This window comes from Peromyscus eremicus, chromosome 6 (assembly GCF_949786415.1).
Source record: "Peromyscus eremicus chromosome 6, PerEre_H2_v1, whole genome shotgun sequence".
Taxonomy (NCBI): domain Eukaryota; kingdom Metazoa; phylum Chordata; class Mammalia; order Rodentia; family Cricetidae; genus Peromyscus; species Peromyscus eremicus.
Window position 1 is genome coordinate 92,763,158 of NC_081421.1, and position 22,643 is coordinate 92,785,800.

Below are 22,643 nucleotides of genomic sequence, written 5' to 3' on the forward strand. Positions count from 1 at the left end.
AGGAGGCAGAGGCACAGGCTGATCTTTGAGTTTGAAGTCTGCCTGGTCTACATAGTGAGTTCCAGGACAGCCAGAACTACACAGAGAGAACCTGTCTCCAAACAAACAAATAAAAAGACTTACAGGCTTAGAATTATGTTTAACCTTAAGCGTCTCTCTCCAGCCTTGTCTGCTAACTAGGCTACTGGGAATGCCGGTACTCACCAATACAAAGCAGTATGCCGTTAGAGCGGTACAATGGTGAATTACAAAAAACTTGTCGCCGATCACTTTCCAATTCAAAAGTATAATCAATAAATCTGCAAGAAAGAGGAATGAGATATCACATTGGAAAAAAGCTGCTTGGTTTTATGAGTATTAACCTCATTGTCCACTAACCCCTGGCTGTCCGTTCTGACGTCACAGTGCTTAGTTCAGCCTCCAAGTCCCTAACTCCACCTATTTCCGCTCCCTTTACCTGCCTCACCCTCCCCACAAAGGTCAAACTAGGGGAAGCTTCACAGCCTCAGAATCCACCAGCCATACCCAACAGTACTAACAACTGCTAGAAGTATAAGCAAATAACTTGTTTCCAGAGTTAAACATGTGAAAATACAAAAATAATCAATCAAAAAGTAAGTTGAACGTAAGTTTAAGTTGTTGATTTTTAGTCCTACAGCAAGGCAAACAAGTAAAATATCAGTAAAAGGTACAAAATTATCCCTTCATATTTAAAATACTAATTTTTCTTATTCATTCATTCATTCATTTATTTTTGCGAGAGAGCTCATGTAGCTCAACTAGCTTCTAATTTGCTATGTAGCTGAGGTTCACCTGGAACTCCTAATCTTCCTATTTCAATTCTGGGATTGCAGGCGTACACTACCTTACCATGCCCTCAACAGAAAAAAAAAAAAAAAGATACAGATAATCATTAAGGAAAACTAGTAAAACCACCAAGAACTATGACTATTCATAAAGTCTACAAATAAAGGGAAGGCATCAATTTCTCGTTAAGAGACTCAGTCTACATATGACTCAGAAAATAGTTCAGTTTAACAAAATAGAAACTGCTCAAAATATTAACACAATTATTTTCCTTAGCAAATGGTTGAACATCAAACGTAGACTGGGAAACTGAAGGCCACTCAGGGTTCACACTTGTGGCATTAGAGTCTCTAGGACATAAAGATTTCATTTTTAAAAGCAAACGTTACTAGCACAAAACTAGATATAAACATTTTGAAAGAGGACTCAAGTTGTAAATTTTAAAGAGAAACTAAATACTATCAGAAAAATAAGAATATCAGTGAATACCTTTCTTTCGATATATCCATTTTCCCTGTATGTTTTGGCTGCACTTTCCTTGGTCACAAGCTATGACCATTTTGTGGCATATTCTGTAGAGACTGAGATGACCTTACTTTGTGTGATTAATGTTTCATGAATTGTTATCTTATTTAGGAGGGTCTTAATAATAATTTTATTCTGTACACGATCCTGGAACTGCTGAGGAGTCAGCTCTGTAGAGTGCCTGCCTAGCATGCATAAAGGCCCGGGTTTGGTCGACAGCACCACATGGTGGTACCTGCTTAATCTAGAAAGCCAAAAAGTAAGTTTCAGGCTTGCCACCATTGAAGGTTGTATTTTTTCCTGTACAGATCCTTAAAGCTAATTTTCAAATAAGCCAAAAGCATCAACAATAGATTCTTTGCCTCACTCCACGAATGTTTAACAAGTAACGAGCAATGAAAAAATGCTGTCACATACCAGAAATGAGGTAGCCTGAAGCAGTTGCAATATTCAATTTCACAAGCGTTGAATCACCCCTATACATATTTAAAACAAAAACAAAACAAAACCCACCACATTATCTTCTTAAACATTCGGACAGTTTTCTTTTTCATCTGATTTATTGAGACAAGGCTTCATGTGGTTCAGGCTGGCCTCAAACTTGCTAGGGCCAGCCTTCACTAGCTTTCCTGAGGTCTTGTCTCCACTTGCCCTGTAGGATCACAGGATACACCAGCACACCCAACCAACACAGTCTGTGTTCTAATCACAGACCTGTTGCCCATCCTTCCCACAGAGTTTACTCAGAGGCTAAGTCAGCCTCTAGAATCTTCCTGATGATTAGTCATTGATTGTAGGCATTTAAACTAGGCTGAAATCTAGGAAACCACCTAACACCAACACTGGGTTTTGCAGTGTCAAAAAACAGAACTCCTAAGGATGGTCAAGAGCAGCCTATATATTTTCTGGAGTACTTAGAACTATTCCAGAAGCTTCAATCCATGGGCACAACACACAGTGTGTTTTTGCTTTAAATGCAGAGGCAGAATCCACCAGTTTCAATGAGCTTTTGGAGGACGCCTGAGGACCCACTGGCCTATGTGGGGAGTGGGTCAATAACAATTCTAGACTCCATTCTAAACCTACCTAAGCACAGTGTTAGGTTAAGATAATACTTCTGACTGCACAAATAGACATAATTTTTACACATGCATATACATATAGACTTGTAAATGTGTTTTCATATGATTTGTTCATATAAGGACTGAAATAGAATTTTATATGCTGAGTTTTTAAAATTCCTTACTTTGAATCAGGGACTCAAGTAAATGAAGAAATCATCTATTTCATCTCTGATTTTTTGAGCAATACAGTCCTATCAATATTACTGTACTGAGGATGAGAGGGATTTGCCTATTACCTGAGAATATGATCAAAACAGGACAATCTGACCAGATGTTGTGACCAGGGTCACAGATGCATATCAATATAATGAATTTACTTTAAAATGTTTTATTTCATTTATTATTAGTAGTATATGTGTGTTGTGCATATGTATATGACATCTATGAGTATAGGCATGCACATGCTACTCTGTGTGTGTGTGTGTGTGTGTGTGTGTGTGTGTGTGTGTGTGTGTGCAGGTCAGAGGACAACTTTCAGGAGTCTGCTCTTTCCTTCCACCTTTTATGTGGTTCCAGGGTTTAAACTCGGGTTGCCAGGCTTGGGCACTAGCCTAGGATGACACATATTTGCTCCAGCCACCCTTCATATGATTTATAATATGTATCACTTTAAAATTAACACAAAATAAAACTGTTAATAGTTGAACTAAAATGGAAATGCAGAAGAAAAGTCACATTTTCTTCTTACATTTTGACCTGTAAATGCAATCCAGGAAAATTAGACCCGGAATAAATCACAGAATCAACGGAAAAACCAGCAAAATTTACATTAGGTTAAAGTTCACCAAGGCCAAACTTGACCAAGGAGCCACATCTCTCTCTCTCATCTCTCTCTCTCTCTCTCTCTCTCTCTCTCTCTCTCTCTCTCTCTTTAATAAAATGTACTTCTCAAAGGACTGGTTCTGTTTACAATCACGTTAGAAAAAAATTAACATGGGGGAATTAAAGCTACAATTTATTTAGATTAAGAATAAAAAACCTGGTCAAGGTATAAAATACGCTAAATTGAGTCACTTTGGAAAAAAATTCCTAATGAAAATGAAAATGAACTAGCTAGTATGATCCTAAAGGGATAATTTTACACTTATGGCAGGGGTGGTATCCGTGTAGTCACATGGTGGTCGTCCAAACACCTGGTTAAACTGTCCTGTATTCTGGCCGGGCGGTGGTGGCGCACGCCTTTAATCCCAGCACCTGGGAGGCAGAGGCAGGCGGATCTCTGTGAGTTCGAGGCCAGCCTGGTCTCCAAAGCGAGTTCCAGGAAAGGCGCAAAGCTACACAGAGAAACCCTGTCTCGAAAAAACAAAAAAAAAAAAAACAAAAAAAAAAAAAAAAAAAAACCAAACTGTCCTGTATTCCACAGAACACAGTCACCTCACGTCAGTACTTCCCACACGCCTCTCCCTGACATGAAGCTAACTTAAATCTTCCTAAATTGGCAACATTTCTGCAAATGCAACCATATTTAATGTTTTCAGGAAGAGCCATCCTCATGGTTACCTTAGATTATTACATGTACTCAGTCATCATGTTTATAAGTGTTTCTCGTGTGATTTTAATCCCTCTCGCATGGCCATATGTAAGTCTCTTTTCAACTCTTTGATGGCAAACAATAGGACACCCACAAGTTCAAAGGCAAGTCTTTAGTGACTACTCCAGCTGACTGCCCTAGCTCCATGATAACACTGTTTTGCTCACAACAGTGTTTGTAGTAACTTGGTTTTGCTCAACTAATCATACTCTCATTGTTTTGGAGAGCAATTGCAATATGAAAGCAAAATGGCCCTCACCATTTGTGTTCACATCTAAAATCATTTTAATACAGTTGGCTGAAGTAGGACTGACTAGAAGCACTTCAATAAGGCATACATCAAAGATAATCAATGTTTTTAAGTAATGCAGATGAGGCTGTTATTAATAATTCATAGCAAAGCATAAATCAAAATGAATAAGTGGGAAAGAAACGGCTCACCAGAGTGGATCAACTATGGTAGGCTCATCAAAGAAGAAGAGGTATAAGCCAACAATCCCAACCAGCAAAGAGTGGCACGTAGACACTACCCTGAAATGAAACAGAACATACATACAGATCTCAGATTCCTTGCAATAAACGACTTCTTTCTCTAAGACATTTTCCATTCTGAAAAATTCACACCTTGAAGCATTAAAAGTTAAACATGAAAGAGTGAAATGTGGGAGTAGCGTACATCTGAGGATGACTAAACACTGTCATCCAGAGGGGACAGGGGCATGGCTCAGCAGCAGAGCACTTGCCTACCATGCATGAGGTTCTAGGTTCAATCCCCAGCACCATTCATATTTAATAATTAAGGGCCAGGGTGGTGGTGCATGCCTTTAATCCCAGCATTCAGAAGGCAGAGGCAGATGGATCTCTGTGAGTTTGAGACCAGCCTGGTCTATGTGTCAAGTTCTATGCCAGTCAGAGTTATATGGTAAGACTCTCTCAAGAAACATCATCATCATCATCATCATCATCATCATCATCACAGTAATAATAATAATAATAATAATAATAATAGTAATAATAATAAGTGTAGTCATTTAGAAATCATAGGGCCACAGCTTTCTTTTCAAGTGAACAAGTTCTATAATTCTGGGGGAATCGTTTCTCTGTGTTAAGGTTCTAAAGTGGAAACACACTTGATGACACTGTTGATAGTCTTGCCTAAACTGGCACACGACCCTCCGACCTCCAAGTTCCATCCGCAGCAGGACAGCTGCAGAAGAGAGCTTGCACCACCACCAGGCATTCAAACACTGCATCTAAATCACCACACAGAGGGCTTCCTGCAGCTGTTCAAAATCCTCTGAGGGGAAAACATGGCCTCTCCTGAAGTCCTAAATAGTGATTAGTAACCGTATGTCAAAAAACGTTTCCTTCTCAGCTCCCTCCCAGGACGGGTCCGCAGGTAAAAAGCACCTGCTGCTGAGCCTGAGTTCTGGAGGACCCACGTGGTGGAGGGAGGGACTCTCCTGAAATCTACACACATGCAATGGTGTATGGGCCTACAAACATACAAATATACAGGAAGCATACAAACATTTAGGTTTGTTCTTGTAAAATAAAATCTGATTTTTAAATTTTATTTCTGTCACCCAGGCCTTGAGTGTTAACAGGGGTTAAATGGTAAGCAAAAGTGTGGTAACGCTCTCAGATGATTTAGTCAAAAGCTCTCCATATCCTGAGCAGACACTCCAAACTATCTATCAGTCTGTACCAGACTCTTCACTTCTACAGCTGAGTGCCGGGACAGCATTGGGGAGGTGGAGGCAGGAAAATTAGGTTATTCTGAGCTACATAATGAGCTACAGGCTAGCCTGGGCTACATGAACCTCTGTCTCAAAAATGCAAAATAACAACAATAAAAGTCTACACTTGCAGAAACTGCTGTTGGTAAACATTTGAAATTTTTATCTCTTTAAAACCATATTCCTGGAAAAGCAAAAATGTAGATCCTACAGTGGCTAAAAAGAAACACCAAAGGGAAAGACTTCGAAAAAGAGTTGTCTGCTGTTTGGAGCATATGTCAAGTCTGGAAGCTGAGTTTTAAGACATAAATATGTACTTTAAAAACAGCCCAACTCTCCTTTGTACTCTTCATCTCTAAGTTCCAAGTATACAAGCTGGAGCAGGAAGCAGGAAAGAGAGAGACGAGAAAACGCTATTTGAACAGCTAAATGAATCTTGTATGAGGCCAGCCTCCTCCTTCAATGCAGAACTTGGTTTCACATGTTATAATTTCCTGCATCACAGAACGGTGATGAGACTGAGTAACGCAAAGTAGTTTCCAATTCCATTTTCATGTCTGCCTCTATCTCTCTGCCCCCTCCCCATTTCTTTGGCTGGCAGCTACACACGATTCAAAGCTTTTACATATTCTAACCACATTGAAAGGGAAACAAAAAGAAAAAGAGTTTGAAATTTACTCAGAAATTCTATCTCTCCCACTCATCTTTCCCACCATTCTTTCTATCTTCAAATATTAGAAGAGGTTTTTTTTTTTTTTTTTAATGAGATATGGGCTGAAAGGATGGCTCAGTGGTTAAGAGTACTGGCTTCTCTTCCACAGCATAGGAGTTCAATTCCCAGCACCCACATGGAGGCTCGCAACCATCTGTAACTCCAGTTCCAGGGGATCCAGCACCCCCTTCTGACCTCCACAGCCACTCATGAAGCATGTGGTGCACAGACATACATGTAAGCATACATACAACACCCATACTACATAAAATAATAAAAATTTGAAAAAAAAAAAGGATAAATCTAGAAGGCTATAAACTGTAATTAGAAGTTCATGATAGGGTATAGACTATACACTCTGCCCTCTAGTCTGTAAAATTCAATCAAATTGCATGTGGCTAACTTGCATGGGCTATTCACAACTCCAAGAAATATGTTCTTTCATTATCACCACAAAAGAATACATGTTCGTTGTTGTGAATTTTTCAGAGAAGGACGCAAACCAGAACTTCCTAGAGTCAGCTGGAGTCTACTAAATGTTCCTAAATTTACCTCAAAAGTGAAAAAACCAAACTGTCCCTAGCATTTTTCTTTTATGTATATGGATGTTTTGCTTGCATGCGTGCCTAGTGCCCTGGGAGGTCCGAAGAAGGCGTCAGAACCTGTGGGACTGAAGTTACAGAAGGTGTGAACTGGGATGTGGGTGCCGGGAACTGAACCCAGATCCTCTGGAAAAGCAGCCACCGCTCTTAACCACTGAGCCACCCCCAGCCCCAACATCTTCTGATGTCAGAATTCTCGGACTTTCCTTGTATGACATCTTGTCTTTCTTCTAGCCCCAAGACCACACAAAAATTTTGACCTTGAACTTTTTTAAAAACCTAAAGGAAGACTTTCTTACTTCATAAAACTATTTTTAAATCAATCCATTACGTTTTCATGGCTTTACCTTGAGTTCCATTCAATCTTCTTCTCGATGCTAAGACTATTATAACCTGGAGAGACTTTTGCTGAAAACCAGTAACTTACAAAATGGAAAAGAACCTGAAAGACGGCAAAGCTACAACAAACAGTGCCGACGACCAGTCCGGGCTTGGCTTCCATAGTTCTTCAACCTGTCAAGAGAAAGGACGGCCCTAAGTCACTGTCACACAATAAGCCTACTATATTTTTAAGATCTTAACAAGTATACATTTATTTCAGTATTTTAATACACATATAAGAACATAAGAAAAATTTCAATCTAAGGACAATAAACCAAGAATTTGCAAGCCTCCTGTTTCTCCGCATTTACCATCTGTGTGTCAAGTGTCATACATCTGTTATTTAAAACTTTTTTAAAGTACCTAAAAGGTACCCTAGTACCTTAAAGATCTCCATGTCATAAAAAAAAGATTTAACATCACAATTCAAACTTATCTAATCTTAGGAGTTTAACATTAAGAGGAAATTTCAATTGATGCAATTGAAATTATTCTTTTAACAATATTGTTTTAATTCTATTTAGACAAATTGATTACTCTTTGACTCAATATTCTCATCTATAAATTGAGAGTTGGTCGGGTAATTTCTAAGAAATATTTAAGCCCCAAATCATAGAACATTGCCTACAACGACAAACAAAAAATAAATTACAAAGTTAAAAACTGATTGTTTTTATGCGACACAATGTTGAAGACAAAATATACATTTTAAGAAGAAGTAAGTAATTAAAAAGAACCATAGATGCCGGGCGGTGGTGGCGCACGCCTTTAATCCCAGCACTTGGGAGGCAGAGCCAGGCAGATCTCTGTGAGTTCGAGGCCAGCCTGGGCTACCAAGTGAGTTCCAGGAAAGGCGCAAAGCTACACAGAGAAACCCTGTCTCGAAAAACCAAAAAAAAAAAAAAAAAAATTTAAAAAAAAAAAAGAACCATAGAGACTGAGAGATGGTTCAGCAGTTATGAGCCCTCGCTACTCCCGCACACGACCGGGATGTAACGCTTAGCACCCACATCCAGTGACTTTCAACCTCCTGTCATTTCAGGTCCACAGAATCTACCACCCTCTTGTGGCCTCCACAGATACTGCACTACCATACACAAGCCCACAAGCATACACACATCTAAAAATCAAATAAATCTTTAAAAAAAAAAAAATCACATCACTGTGACTTTAAGTTACTGGTAATGTTAACATTTTTCCTTAGACCAAAAAACTCCCATAGCTTTTTTGTCTCTTTTACAGAAACTTTTTTATCATACTTAAAAAAAAAAAGAGCTTTGGGTTTTAAGGACAGTTAGTGAAAAGAATAGCACACACACACACACACACACACACACACACTTGAAGTAGGTTTCCTATGTTGCTGGGCTGAACTTTTATTTGGCTCCTAAAAACAAATCTTCAGGCCAGGCGTAGTGGCACAGGTCTTCAATCCCAGCCCTCGAGTGGCACAGGTCTTCAATCCCAGCCCTCGGGAGGCAGAAGCAGGTAGATAACAATAATTTTGAGGCCAGCCTGATCTACATAGTGAGATCCAGGAGCCAGAACCATATAGCCATATCTTTTCCTGAGACCCTGTCTCGCAGGGAGAAAAAAAAAAATCTTAGTTACATTCAGCCCCCAAAGAGCTGTGGCATCTGCTCTTATCCAGTAGTAGAGTGTTCCTATCTTTGACTGGGCCGGTCCTCAGATGAGAGGAAAATGAATCAATACACATCTTCCAGCTCCTAATTTGAAGAAATAAAGTCACTTACTGAAGCCAGTTCACCAGAGAAAAACCAAGTCATTGCCTGAGCTAGCAATAACCCCACTTCATCCCCTGCCAACCAGGACATCATAATTTGAATCGGTCTCCCACGGGGCTCCTTCTGACAGAATTCATGTCTGTAATGAATTATACCCCCCCCATCACTACCTCTCTCTCTGAGTGTATGCTTGGTAAAATTGATATTGCAATTCTTCTCTGTAAGACTCCATTAACTTTATTGCTCACTTACTTTTTATATTTTTTTATTTCAATGTGTGTATACTGGGCATTAGAAAAATTAATTTGTGGCCTTTTAGCTTAGGCTTACTATTAACCAAATAATACATAAAAGTAAGCTTTGTACATCAACTAAGTGTGTTAGTACTTGATTATGTGTGACGTAAGAAAGGAAAAGTGCCTTTCTAAAGGCAAAGCAAGCGCAAACCTGGCAGCCAGGTGGAGGGCTAATTAAAGAAAATGGAATCAGGAACCAGAAGGTTCTGAGAGTCTAAGCCAGTGGTTCTCAATATGTAGGTCACGACCCCTTTGGGGTTTGCACATCAGGCATCCTGCACATCAGATATTTACATTATGATTCATAATAGTAGAAAATTATAGTTAGGAAGTAGCAACAAAGTAATATTATGGTTGGGGGTCAGCACAACACGAGGAAATGTACTGAAGGATCACAGCATTAGGGAGGGTGGGAAGCACTGCTCTGAGCACATTTGTGAGGGTGATTTGTTGAAGGCTTGGGACGCTGGTCCTGGAGCATGGGCTGCTGACAGACTTCATTAAAATTCAATGTATACACAAGCATTTCTTGAATGTTTCCTGAAAGTTGTTATAAAACTTACCACACATCACCAGGTTTGTGAATTATTAATTAACTAATAATACACTAAATAAGGCATTCTAACAATCCACCATCAAGAAATGCATTATGGGGCCAAGAGTGAAAATGCATGCCTTTATTCCCAGTGGCAATGCCTCTAATCCCAGCACTAGGGAGGCAGGGATGGCTAGATTTCTGTGAGTTCAAGGCCACCTGGTCTATACAACAAGACCCTGTCTCAAAAGAAACAAAACAAAACAAAGAGAAGAGAAAAAAAGGAAGAAAGAGAGAATGTAGTATGGGCTCAAAAGGTGACTCGGTGGGTCAAGGTACTTGTCACCAAACCTGGCAACCAAGTTCTACCCCTAGGATCCACATGGTATCAAGAGAGACATTAACTCCCATAGCTTGTCCTCTGCATAGAAACACACACAGAGACACACATTGAATACATATAATATTTAAAAACAATTATTCCCCTCAAGTCTTAGATTTTGTGAATTACTTGTTACAGTGAATGATATGCTATATCTTTTTAAAGATTTATTATTTTATGTGTATTAGTAGTTTCCCTGCAAGTACACACACTCAGTGCATCCCTGGTGTCTGCAGAGACCAGAAGATGGCATCGGATCTCCTGGTGTTAGAGTTATGGATGGCTGTCAGTCCTCAGGTGGGTGCTGAGATTAGAATCCAGGTCCTCTGCAAGGATAAGTGCTTTTAACTGATGAGTCATCTCCAACCCCCAATATTTTATATTTTCAACAGACCTATTTTCTTTTTTCTTGGGTTATATGATGGAGAGTATTTCTTTGCCAAAAAAAAAAAGTTTCATTTATAACTAAACAAAGAGCACCATATATTCAAGCTGTGACTTCTATTAAAGGCTCAGCAGACAGAAGCTAATTAAATTGTTGTACTCTCTCTCAGCTCTGCTTCTTAATATGCAGCTGCTTGCTTAATCAGTTATGCCAAATCGAGGACTCATCTAGAGATTATTACAAATGTCCCCCCCAAAAAAAACTAAGGCCTCTTGGTAGAAGTAATTGCCTTGTTCGTTCACTTCAGGTGCCTGAATCAGACGATGGAATGGTAAAACGGGACAGAGCAAATGATGCCTAATATTAGCCTAGATAAAGGGCCTTTGCAGACTTGGCAATCACTAAGCATAGGCGATCACAGAGAGAGTGGAGAAGCATTAAGCCTCATTCATGCACCTCTCCATGTGGCCAGCATCTGGTAGGAAGCTAGGAAGCCATCCTAGTGGGACCTGTCCTAGAAAAAAGCAGCTGAAAAGATACGAGAAATGAACGAGACTTAAGACATGAATTCTACCATATAATTAGCTGTCTTGATTCACAGGAATTGTGGACACTAAAGAAACTTCCACTGTCTTGCTGAGTATAATGATGCTTGCTGGTCCTTTTCCCACAAGATGGCACAAACTTTCAGGAACTGTGTCTTAGGTCAAGAACAAGCCTAGACCTCTCTCCTCACTACAAAAGCCCTCCTGCTGCAGAAGGACATTTACTCTCATTTCTGGAGGCATGGCCCTAACAATACATCCTACATTTGTCACTTGTCAGCTACATTCCAGGCTTGGGGTTGGTGTTTGGAGTGCTAAATGGGGGACATTTGTGAGTCAGTAGCAAGACAAGGATATCTATCAAGAATCCTAAAGTTCAGGGTGCTATGGGATGCTCCTTGATCACTAGAAATTAATACCTAGCAGAGATTGTGCACAGTGAAGAGATATCAAATGGTATCCAAAGACTTGACCCGGGTTTCGGCACCAAGATAACAGGTTTTCTGTATCCCAATAACAGGTTTCTCCGACGACGATGACGCAGTAAGCCAGATCAAGCCGAATTGAAAAAGTAAAAGACCAGATTTATTTGGGCAAAGCAGCTCATGGGTGGCCCCCCAAGTCCCCAGAGATGGAGGCAGGAGAAGGGGCAGAAGAAAACCACATGGCCGATCTAAGGCAGGGTGCTTAAATACCCTATAGGTGCTGGGTGACAGTGTCTGACACAAGCTGAGTTTCTGCCCCATTATGGTGCACTTTGACAGTGTCTGACACAAGCTGGGTTTCTGCCCCATTATGGTGCACTTTTAGACGGGGTCGTGGGCTGCTGGCAGCTTCCGGGGAGGATCTGCCAGCCCGCCACCACTGCTGAGAATGGGGAACTGGGCTTTTGGCAGCTTTTCCTTGTTGGAGATCCTCTAAGGGCGGGGTCTGGAGAGATGGAGCTCCCTGGAGTGAGTTGGAGGTTCTGCTTGAACAACTTGAATAAAAGAGAGGCTGATAAAAAAAAAAAAAAAAAAAAAGAGAGAGACATTCTCTTTGTGTATATATGTGTGTGGGCATGTAGGTGTGCAGAGGCCAGAAGACAACTTTTGGGGTCAGTCCTCAGGAGCCATCTACCCTGTCTTTCATTTGTTTGGTTTGGTTTGGTTTGGTTTTGGTTTTTGAGACATGCTGTCTCATTGGCCTGGAGCTAGCCCAAGTAATCTATACTAGCTAGATAGTGAGCCTCGGGGATCTGCCTGTCTCTTGACTCCCAGAACTGCCTCCTTTTTTTCCCCCTCTTTACTCATGGGTTCTGAAAATCAAACTTAGGTCCTCCTGTTTGTCTGGTAAGCACCTTAGCAGGCAAGAGCCGGGCCAATACTTCCCCCTTTATTTAAACACCAACCGGACGCTCTGCAGCTGAAGCTCAAACAGCTTAGCTCCACTGAGTGTGTAGAACCAGCCACTTACCCCCACAACTCCGACTCTCATTCCCTCAGTTCAGTGTTCACTTGTAAGTGCGGGGATTCCTGAGGGAACATGTTTGAATCACTAAAGCCGTTTCCACGCAGACATAACAACAAGTAGGAATCACTGCCACGACATTTAGTGGTAAAAAAAACCCTTAAAGGGGCCTGGGATAGGGCTGTGTGTTTGTCTTTAAGACCAGCAGGGCAGAAGGAAGCTGAGAACAATGCCCCACTCATGCTTAGCATTCCTTCTCCATCCCTAGCTAGCTCCCTTCCCTGTTTCCCACATTTATTCCAGATACATCCACCAGCAAATCTCCAGTTGTGCCTCTCTTCTGTTAGACGTATTTTTTTTTCCCATTTCACAAGCAAATGAAGGATACTTGGCATGAACTCTCGACATTGTTCACTGCCTCGTTCCACCCTGAACCGTCTCTCTGTACACTAGACTCTGCTTGGTTATGCATTCCTCACTCCTAATACAACTCTCCTTATGTACAGCTCCAGCACTCACTCCCTATTGCACCAGCGCTGGGTGGTTCCACATGGGATCACACAGGTCCCAAGCCCCTGTCTGGCCCAAAATGAACTAGCCTAAAGCAGCCCTATCTGCACGGCTACACAGCTCAGTGGACAGCACTATCCTACTTCCCATTTCCCAACCTACATCAGGTCAGCCATCCCTGATGCCTTCCGGTGTTACCCCCACAAGTGACCAAACAGCAACTCCTAAGGGCCTAGAGGATGTCAAATGAAGGAAGGACAACTTGATTCCAGCAACGTTCCAAACGCTTCTCAGGATGGACTGATGGCTAACTTGAAAAAAAAAAAAAAAATGTGACTGGCTAGCAAAACTTGGTGAATCCTGAGCTGGCTAAAACCTAAAAGCTGGATGTAAACCTATAAGAAGTAACCCTTGGGGTCATTTCAGTGAGTCCATTTTGACAAACATCTATCTGCTAATGACTTAATCGACACAGAACAAACAGCAGTGAAGACGGTATATACACCAGGTCATACAAAGAACTGGGTCTCTCTCCTAGTTGACACGATGACTCCCAGTCACAAAGGAAAAATATGGTTAGGTACACTTAAGAAACCAAGGGGAGAGAGTGAGAGAGAGTCTTAATATTTTAAGTGGCACAAATCAATGAGAGATAACAGTATAATAAATAAATCATGCCCAAGGAAACAAATCTCAGACTCACGATCAGGCAGGGAAGAATTCACCTTTCCATCAAAGTATGAGTCTGAGTACCTTTTACTCAGTAATCACACAGTAAAGAACTGTTAAAGCAGTGGTCTTCAGAAACATACCACACTGTGAAGAGTTAATGGGCTCCGGAATGAGAGTTCTCAAAAAGGACTTGAGAAGAACTGGGAGTGGAGCTCAGTGGGTTAGGGGTCTTCCCTAGCATGAGTGAAGCTTTGTTTTCTCAACCTAGCACCATATTAAACCAGGCATGGTGGTTGACAGACGCCTGCTACCCTGGCACAGTTGGCAGCTGTGTGACCCTGACCAAACTACTGAACTCGTCTTAACTGAATCTCGGTTTCCTCATCTCATACTGGACACAACAGCAAACCTTGCATGGCTCTCATGGGCGAATAATTATGCTCTTTACGGTGCTAAGAACAAGACTGAGCATACGGGTCCCACTCAGCAGCTTCTGCTTCCACCACTGTCCATCAGCCTAGAGAAAAGGAAATGTAGGGGTCTGGTGTCACTCTGGCCAAGAGGTAAGAGTCTCTGTCAACCACACCTGGACCTGGGCCTGGTGTCACTCCGGCCAAGAGGTAAGAGCCACTGTCAACCACACCTGGACCTGAACTCATCCCCGTTTTTATCAGCCCACACTAAAACTGTCAACAGCATCCACTGCAGTATCTTTACCGTGCTCCCACAATTCCTTCTAGCCACCAGAGCCAGCCCATCCACACGCTCCCTAGAACTGCTGCTCCATACCCAGACTGCAGCACCACACCCTTGGCATCTCTTCCCAGCACCCTGAAGACATCCTCTTCTCCTACAGCTCTCAGTGCAGTCTGATCTCACACTTTACTGAGATATGGTCCAAGTCCCTTCTTTGCTCACGGTCTCTCCTTCAGACCTTCCTCCTCTATTCCCGCCTCTCTATATTCCTTTTGGTTTTACCAAGGACCCATGCCACCCACCCTCTCTCATCTGTATCATCTTCTGACCTATGTACTTGCTGCCACACAGAGACACTGGCCCCAGCTCACTGGCGTCCTTAAGCCTGTCATCATCTTGAGTAACTTCCTGTCCATCTAGACAGCCCAGCAGCTTTGACACTGAGTTCTTGAAGTTCACCTGGAATAGCCCTTCTGTGCCATCTCAGCCATGCAGACTCCAGACTTCACCATCATGTTATGCCTCCAAAACAGTGTTGAAGTGTTGTCTTTGTTGACCTCAGCTTCCTTTCCTTCGAGACTGTTCTGAATGACACTTTCAAATCCTCTGATCACTCATTGTTCCTTTACCCCATGAGCCCTTGTACCTTTATTAACTTGTCTTTTGACATTCCAACACATCATGATGTTGTCATCAGTGTGTAACTGAGAACCACACAACTGAGTTACAAACCAAAAACTACCACAAACACCCCACCTTAGTGTTTTAATTAAGTTTCTGGTTTTCTAGTGGGCTGTACAATGGACAGTGGATACACTTGGGAGTCCATCATTTCAGTAACAACCTTACTAACACCGTATAACTCCCTTGTCAGTGGCTGGCAAAGTCCAAACTCTGCATATGTCCAGTTATTTACTCAGCAATGAGTCCCAAATGACAGACAGCACTGTTGAAGGCCACGGTGGTGGTCTGAACAAGAAACGTCCCTCAAAGCCTCTGGCATTTGAACACTTGATCCCCAGTTGGCGGCTCTGTTTGTGGAGGTTTAGGAGGTGTGACCTTGCTGGAGGAAGTCTGTCACTAGGGGCAGGCTTTCAGGGGTTGCCCATTTGAGTTCCCCCTCTGCCTCATGTCTGCGGTTCACAATGTTAGCTCTGGCATTCTGTTCCAGTTACCACGGCCAATGCCTGCCGCCATGCTGTCCTCACCATTACGGACTGTAACCCTCTGGGACAATAAGCCGAACTAAACTCTTTTCTCCTATAATAAGGCGCCTTAGTCATGTTATTTTATCACAGCACAGAAAAGGAACTAACACAGCAACCACATGCCAGAAGGGATCGAAATTAGTGACCATGAAATGATACAAGGCCCAAGCAGTCCTCTAGACTACCCTGCTCTATAAACACACTGCCTTGGCCTACTAATCTCATGTTTCACAGTAGAACTCCAAACCTCTAGCTGTCTCCTCCCATTACAACAGATAACCCCAGCCTTCTGCACAAAAAGAAGAGTCCAAGCTATGAAAATCTTCAGGATCCGTTGCCAAGCACACAAACACTTGCATCATCTGCCCTCCCTGTCTGCCTACCTGGAGCCTGCCTCTTCCAGCAGAGCGCTTCAGAGGCAACCCTTCAGGCCTCCTCGGCATATCCTCCTCCTCAACTGGCTAGTGTAGCTTTTCTTTTCTTTACATTTTAATTTATTTCGTGTGTAAATGTATATGGGCACACACATAACACACATGAGTAGAGGTCAGAGGACACCTTGCAGAGAAATCATTTCTCTCCTTCCACCCTGTGGATCCTGGGACTCAGAGTCTGGTAGGTCCTCAGGCTTGGTAGCAGGTGCCTTTATCCACCAAACTGTCATGTGGGCCCTATATTAGCTTTGTGAAAAGTTCAAATCCCCAGTAAAAAACAGATGCCAACAGATCCATTGCCTCTTCTTTGATTCCGGGAATGAATATTGTCAACCTGACAGGATCTAGAATCACCTTGAAGATAAACCTCTAGGCATATCTGAGGAAATCTGTAGACCAGGTTAATTAAGGTGGGAAGAACCACCTTAAATGTGGACTACACCGTTTACTGCATAAAAGGAGAAAGTGAGCTGAGCACCAGCACTCATCTCTTTGCAAATGAGTTTGGGTTTGCACAAGACAGAGCCTTCCAAGGGTGGAGCTCTGGCCCTCAGGGCACCTCTCCTCCGGTCTGGCTGCAGAGCAGGCAGTCTCTTTAATCATGCCAATCTAACACATTATCTTCGCTCGCCTGGTCTGCAACTTTAAACTCCCTCCTCACTACACCACGGGGCTCATTTTCCCTTTCTCCTACTTCCTGACCATGGGCGCGGTGTAACCAGGTCCTTCATGCTTCTGCCTCCGTGCCTTTCTGATCAGGACGGACTGTCCTCTCAAGTTTTGGGCTTGTGCCGGTGTCCGACACAGCGGTGAGACGTGTACCTACCACAATCGCTGTCCCTTTCTTCAGTGTCCTCTCTCGCTTCCCTCCCCTTCCCCGCTAGCATTCTCTTGCTCCACCCAGCCCTTTACGAGGTTCTAGAAAGGCCTGTCCCTTCTTCCGCAGGTACACTTGCCATCATTCCCATCTCACTTTTCAACCCTGGCCATCCTTATCCCATCCTCATCACTCTCTGACGCCAGCCAGCCAGCCGCTGCTAGTGATTAGATCGACAGGGACTCAGCTTGTGTGCCACCTCATCTCCCAGCAACATCAGACTTCCCGACTGATCCTCCTGCAAACTGTGTTCTGTGTCCTCCCAACCCCGCGCTTCCCTACCCGGCCATTACATAAGGGAATTTTCTAAGCGACTTGGCCTCCTTCCCTCTAACTTGCCCCCACCCCTCCGGCCTGTGATTCCTGAGGTACACAGAGCTAGCTTCTACTTGCCCTTACTACATCTCGGTGTCCCCTGCTTCCAGCACCTTCCATTATGCTACCATACCCCAACTACCATGAAGTCCTATGGATTTACTCCTTAAATAGCTTTCAAGAAGACCTCTCTCTCTCCCTCTGGCTACCTCCTCCCTTTTTCTGGCATGTGTCCACACTGGTCTCCTTACTGTGAAGGACTGGAAGGCTCAGGGGAATCTTCTGTAAGAGCATCTCCAATTATGTCACCTCTAAGCCTATCATCAAAATCCTTATTTCCCAAGGCTCTCCTGAGGAAGACTCTGCCTTCTCCAGGCTCATCTGGCACTTGGCCTCACTTGCTGCTTCTCCAACTGTATGACCTTGTTGCTGTTATTAAAGACTCAGGGTTCCCTTCTCCCTCCATAAGGCCTTCGCACATCCTATTCCCCAACTCCCAATCTTGCTCCCACACTCCCAATTTTACTCCATGGCTCTTCAGCAACAGGACAACCCTCAATTCCTCATGGAAGGCTTCTCTGAACTTTGTCAACAGTCCTTTATAGCTGCAACTCAGACAAATGTGTGTGCCATAAGGACGGAAGGCTGGCCACGCTTCCCTCACCACATCTAACGTATGGTCTGCCATAAGCACACAGCATGTGCTCAATGTCTCTTAATAATGACATTCATATTCCTTTTGTTCCTTTCATTGTTTACTTTTATTTATTCTTTGACAATTTCATGCTCATATACATATTTCTCTCATATGCACCTCCTCTCCACCTCTAGATATATCTAGGACTAGATATTCCTAGATCCCCCCATATATATGTGTTTGTGCAGCCCACTCCCAACTTCATGTTCTTTTTTTTTTAATAACCCACAGAGCCCAATTGTGCAGCCCACATACTGATCAACCTACCAATGTTCTTCCAAAACCACACACCCCTAAAGAAAACTAACACCCCAGCAGCCGCCAACTGTCAACAGCTCCTCACGAAGGGTTGGGGTTCATGAGGCCCTCTCATCCATGTCGGCAGACATTCCTGTTCTGGTCAGTGATTTCTATTCTGCGAGTACTTCATCAATTACCATATATTTTCTAAATCGACAACCCAGCTACTACAGCATAAATGTATGTTGACTTTGAAAGGATCTCATTTCTAAATGTGTCCAAAAGCAGACTGCCAATATAGATGAATTAATGCTGCTACAATACTTTTCCATCTTTAATTCCCTCCATCCAACATGTGTCATGCATTCAAAAACATTTAACAATCTGCACTCTAGTTTTAAAGTCTTAGCAACTGCCTGATTATTAATGTAGAGTCATTGACCATTCTCATGGGCCTAACACTGTAGGACCTAATTAAATCTCTTATCTGCAAACTGTAAGTCATTTGTAGATGAACATGCAAATGAACAGAAGATAGCTAACTACCAAGCCCAACAAACTAGAAACCTACTGAAAGCTGAGTAGAGGCTCCTGGCCATTGCAGGATCTGTCCAAATGCTGACAAAATGTCCATAATTGATCACAGGTTTTACAATTTCTTTACACCACACCATCACACCACACTTGGAACTTTTCACCCATGTAGAAACTGGCAAGCATTTAGGCAAATGCCCACAAACATCTCAGCTAACTGCCGTTACAGGATTTTGGTTTTTGCCTTTTGTTTTAGTTTTTAACATTTATGTGGTATTTGGGGTTGAATCTGGGGCCTCACATATGCAAAACAACCGCTCTACCACCGAGCTACATGCCTAACAAGGACAGGGTCTCACTGAGTTGCCCTTGCTGGCCTTGAACTCATATTCTGGCTTTGGCCTCCCAAGGAACTAGGATTACTGATGTGTGCCACCAGCCCTGGACTGTTTTATTACTTTATGTTTAATAGAGGTTTTGCCAGTATCTGTGCATCACATATATGCTGAATGCCCAAGGAAATCAGGAAAGGACATCCAATCCCCTTGAACTAGAGTTAGGAACAGGTGTGAGCCAACATTTAAGTGCTAGGAGTCAAACCTGGGTCCTCTGGAAGAACAGACAGTGCTCTTAACAGTTAAGGGATTTCTCTTAACTCCTTGTTTTATTATTTTTAAATTATGACTTGACAGTTACATGAAAAAGTTAGGAGAATTACGTTCATCAAGCATGTCTCCCTTTTATTTCCTGAGCATCAAGTTCAAGAACCATCATCATGGCTGTTAAAGTCTGCAGGGCATAGGAACAGCAGACAATCCATAAAAACCCTCTAATAGCCGTGTGTGTGTGTGTGTGTGTGTGTGTGTGTGTGTGTGTGTGTGTGTGAGTGTGTATTTAGTATGTGTATTTCATGGTCTGTGTGTGACTTCACAGGACAATCCTGTAACTGACCTGCCTGGCAGGAATAAATATATTCTAAAGAGTCAGGGACTCTCTTCTTCAGCTAATCCGACTGTTTAAGGAATGAATCCAAGAAATTAGTGCTTCCTCTCCTGCAGACAGGAAATGGAGGATGCCCTGTGTGTATTTAGAGGAGGAACCTGTCTCTAGGAGAGTTACAACTTGGGGAGAAGATGACCTTCCAGGGAAGACTTTGCTCAGACAATGGTGGGCCAGAGACCACGCCTTGGGGGACTGCTCTTGCTATTTAAGCCCTACCCTCACCTCAGGACCTCCTGCAGATGGACCGGGGAGCTCAAGGGATCTCTCTGGCCCTCTTCCCAATGTGGTCACGCTGAAAAAAAAAGAAACTTCTGCTTTCCACTATTAATTTGGCTCCTTTAGTTGGCTTACTGAGCCAAACTTGGCATGTTGGAGTGTAGGCTGTGACCCCCTAAGTCTGGTAATAATGTTCCAACCTTTCTGCCCCCAGCATCATGTAACAGAATTTAAGTTGAAAACAAACTCTTCAATTCTGCCTGCTACAGACCTTATGGCAACTGATGCTTAACAGTTGTTTAGATGATGATAAAGCATAAGATATCCATCATATGTATACATGCTATACATTTGTACATTTCTAACTGGCTTGTCTTTTCCTCCCGATCCCAGGACAGGAAGGAAATGAAATCAATTCCCTAACTGAGGCTCTATGTGGATCACCCATAGAATGTCTATACTGCAGGTGGCCCCACCCTCGCCACCACAGGGCAGAGAACTCTTAACAATTCCTATCTCTACTGAAAATCGCTTTAACCAAAGATGTCACCTCATCTGACATCATCTTGTCTCTTTGCTCCTAGTCTGAATGCCCTCTAGGACTCTTTCTCTGCTCTGTGGACTGTTTCTGTGGCCACTGTTGTTTTTATTACTCTTTTGCGGGGAGAGGGTGACAGGGACTCTAGAGCTCAGGAACAACTCAAGGAGAGGGTTTGAATTCCCTGCAATCCTCCTGCCTCTGCTTCCCAAGTGCTAAGATTTCAGGGACGAGCCAGCACACCCATCTTGAGGTCTTCCTTTCTGAAGTTTATTTTAGAGGAAAAGGGTTTCAGATGAAGATTCTTCTCAGAGTCCATTAGTCCCTGCCAACGTTGTCCAATATGGCAAGGGGGGGGGGGTCCCCATCCTTGGTTTCTCCCTGAGAATCCCTGTTCCCTCTGATCAGGTTTCCTTTCTATTACAGCGGTTATTAATTGGGATTTTAACAATCTGTATTCATATTTTCCTCAACGGCCTTGAAGTTTTTTACATGCTTTAGTTTGGGGTATTTTGTTGTTGTAGTTGGGAGTTTTGCTGTTTTTCGCTTGTTTTCAGCACTCAAGATTAAACCTAGAGCCTTCACGTGCTAGGCAAGCCCTCTAACACTGCGCTCTATCTCCAGCCCTCTTTCTATCTTTTATTTGAGAAAGGCTCTCACTAAGTTGCCCAGGGTGGCCTTGAACTTTCCATCTTCTGCTGTGGGATGGTCTGTATGTCAAGTGTGTTGCTGATTGGTCAATAAATAAATCACTGATTGGCCAGTGGCCAGGCAGGAAGTATAGGAGGGACAAGGAGGAGAATAAAGCTGGGAAGTGGAAGGCTGAGTCAGAGAGACACTGCCAGCCGCCATGATGACAAACAGCGTGTGAAGATGCCGGTAAGCCACGAGCCACGTGGCAAGGTATAGATTAATGGAAATGGATTAATTTAAGCTGTAAGAACAGTTAGCAAGAAGCCTGCCACGGCCATACAGTTTGTAAGCAATATAAGTCTCTGTTTACTTGGTCAGGTCTGAGCGGCTGTGGGAATGGCAGGTTAGAGAGATTTGTCCTGACTGTGGGCCAGGCAGGAAAACTCTAGCTACAATCTTCCTTGCCTTCCTCCCCATGATTCATGTTTTAGCTTTTATCTTAAAAATAAATGAAATCTAGTATAATTCATATTGCACATCAATGTTTGTCTTCTGTCATATTTTTTCCTGCTCTTTATTTATCTTTGCAGTAGGCATTTATCCCCGGACTTTGACTTTGCTTGCAACAATGTCTAACAAGTAACGGGGCTACTTACTGCCCACAGGAAAAGACCCTTTACCAGTTCTCCCCGCGCCCCTGCTTCTCACCTCCAACTGCCAGGAATTCTATCTACTCAGAGGAAATCAGTTGAGTTTCCAGGGCCCACAGGCTCAGAGTGCAGGCGGCACATGTGATTTCTGTGATAAACGTTGCTTTCTCTTGTCTCACCCCACTTAAAACCTTTTATAAAGAAGCTTTTGTACTTTAACCTTCCAAGTTCCTGATTACAGCCACTGAATTTTGGATAAACCAGAACGTCTAGAGCCAGGAGGCCAGAGCAGTTGGGAAGTCACACACACTACTAACTGTGGGAGCTGGCACAAATCAAAAGGATGGGTTTGGAAGCTGGGACCATTTGAGAGCCTGTCATTAATAAAATGAACATTTCCAATGCAGCACAAGACCCCAGTCTTAGGAGTCCACGCTGTCAGGGTCCTGACACTAAAGGCCCAGGTGGCCCAGCATCAACTGGAAGGCTCTCAGCCATCTTTTTCTTCCCAGCTTCTGATACGCTTATTTTCAAATCAGTGCCCTTCCCTTCCCGGAGAGAGATCCCGGCAGGAGCTGTTTGGCTTAGAACATCTTCTGGCCCTCTGCCAACACGGTGAAATCAAGGGAAGACTGGACAACACACACTCCCTCCTCCATAGTT

At 42.9% G+C, this 22,643-nt stretch overlaps 1 protein-coding gene across 1 annotated transcript in view; it reads right to left on the reverse strand.

Moving 5' to 3' along the window:
• The window catches only part of Tlcd4 (TLC domain containing 4), a 32,112-nt gene that overhangs the window by 295 nt on the left and 9,174 nt on the right, over positions 1–22,643 (reverse strand). The window contains exons 2-5 of the mRNA XM_059266611.1: positions 7,388–7,553; positions 4,429–4,518; positions 1,750–1,808; positions 205–299 (exon numbers count right to left, since the gene is read on the reverse strand). Of these exons, the coding sequence (XP_059122594.1) occupies positions 205–299; positions 1,750–1,808; positions 4,429–4,518; positions 7,388–7,542 (399 nt within the window). The 5' untranslated portion in view covers positions 7,543–7,553. The remainder of the gene's footprint in view (positions 1–204; positions 300–1,749; positions 1,809–4,428; positions 4,519–7,387; positions 7,554–22,643) is intronic.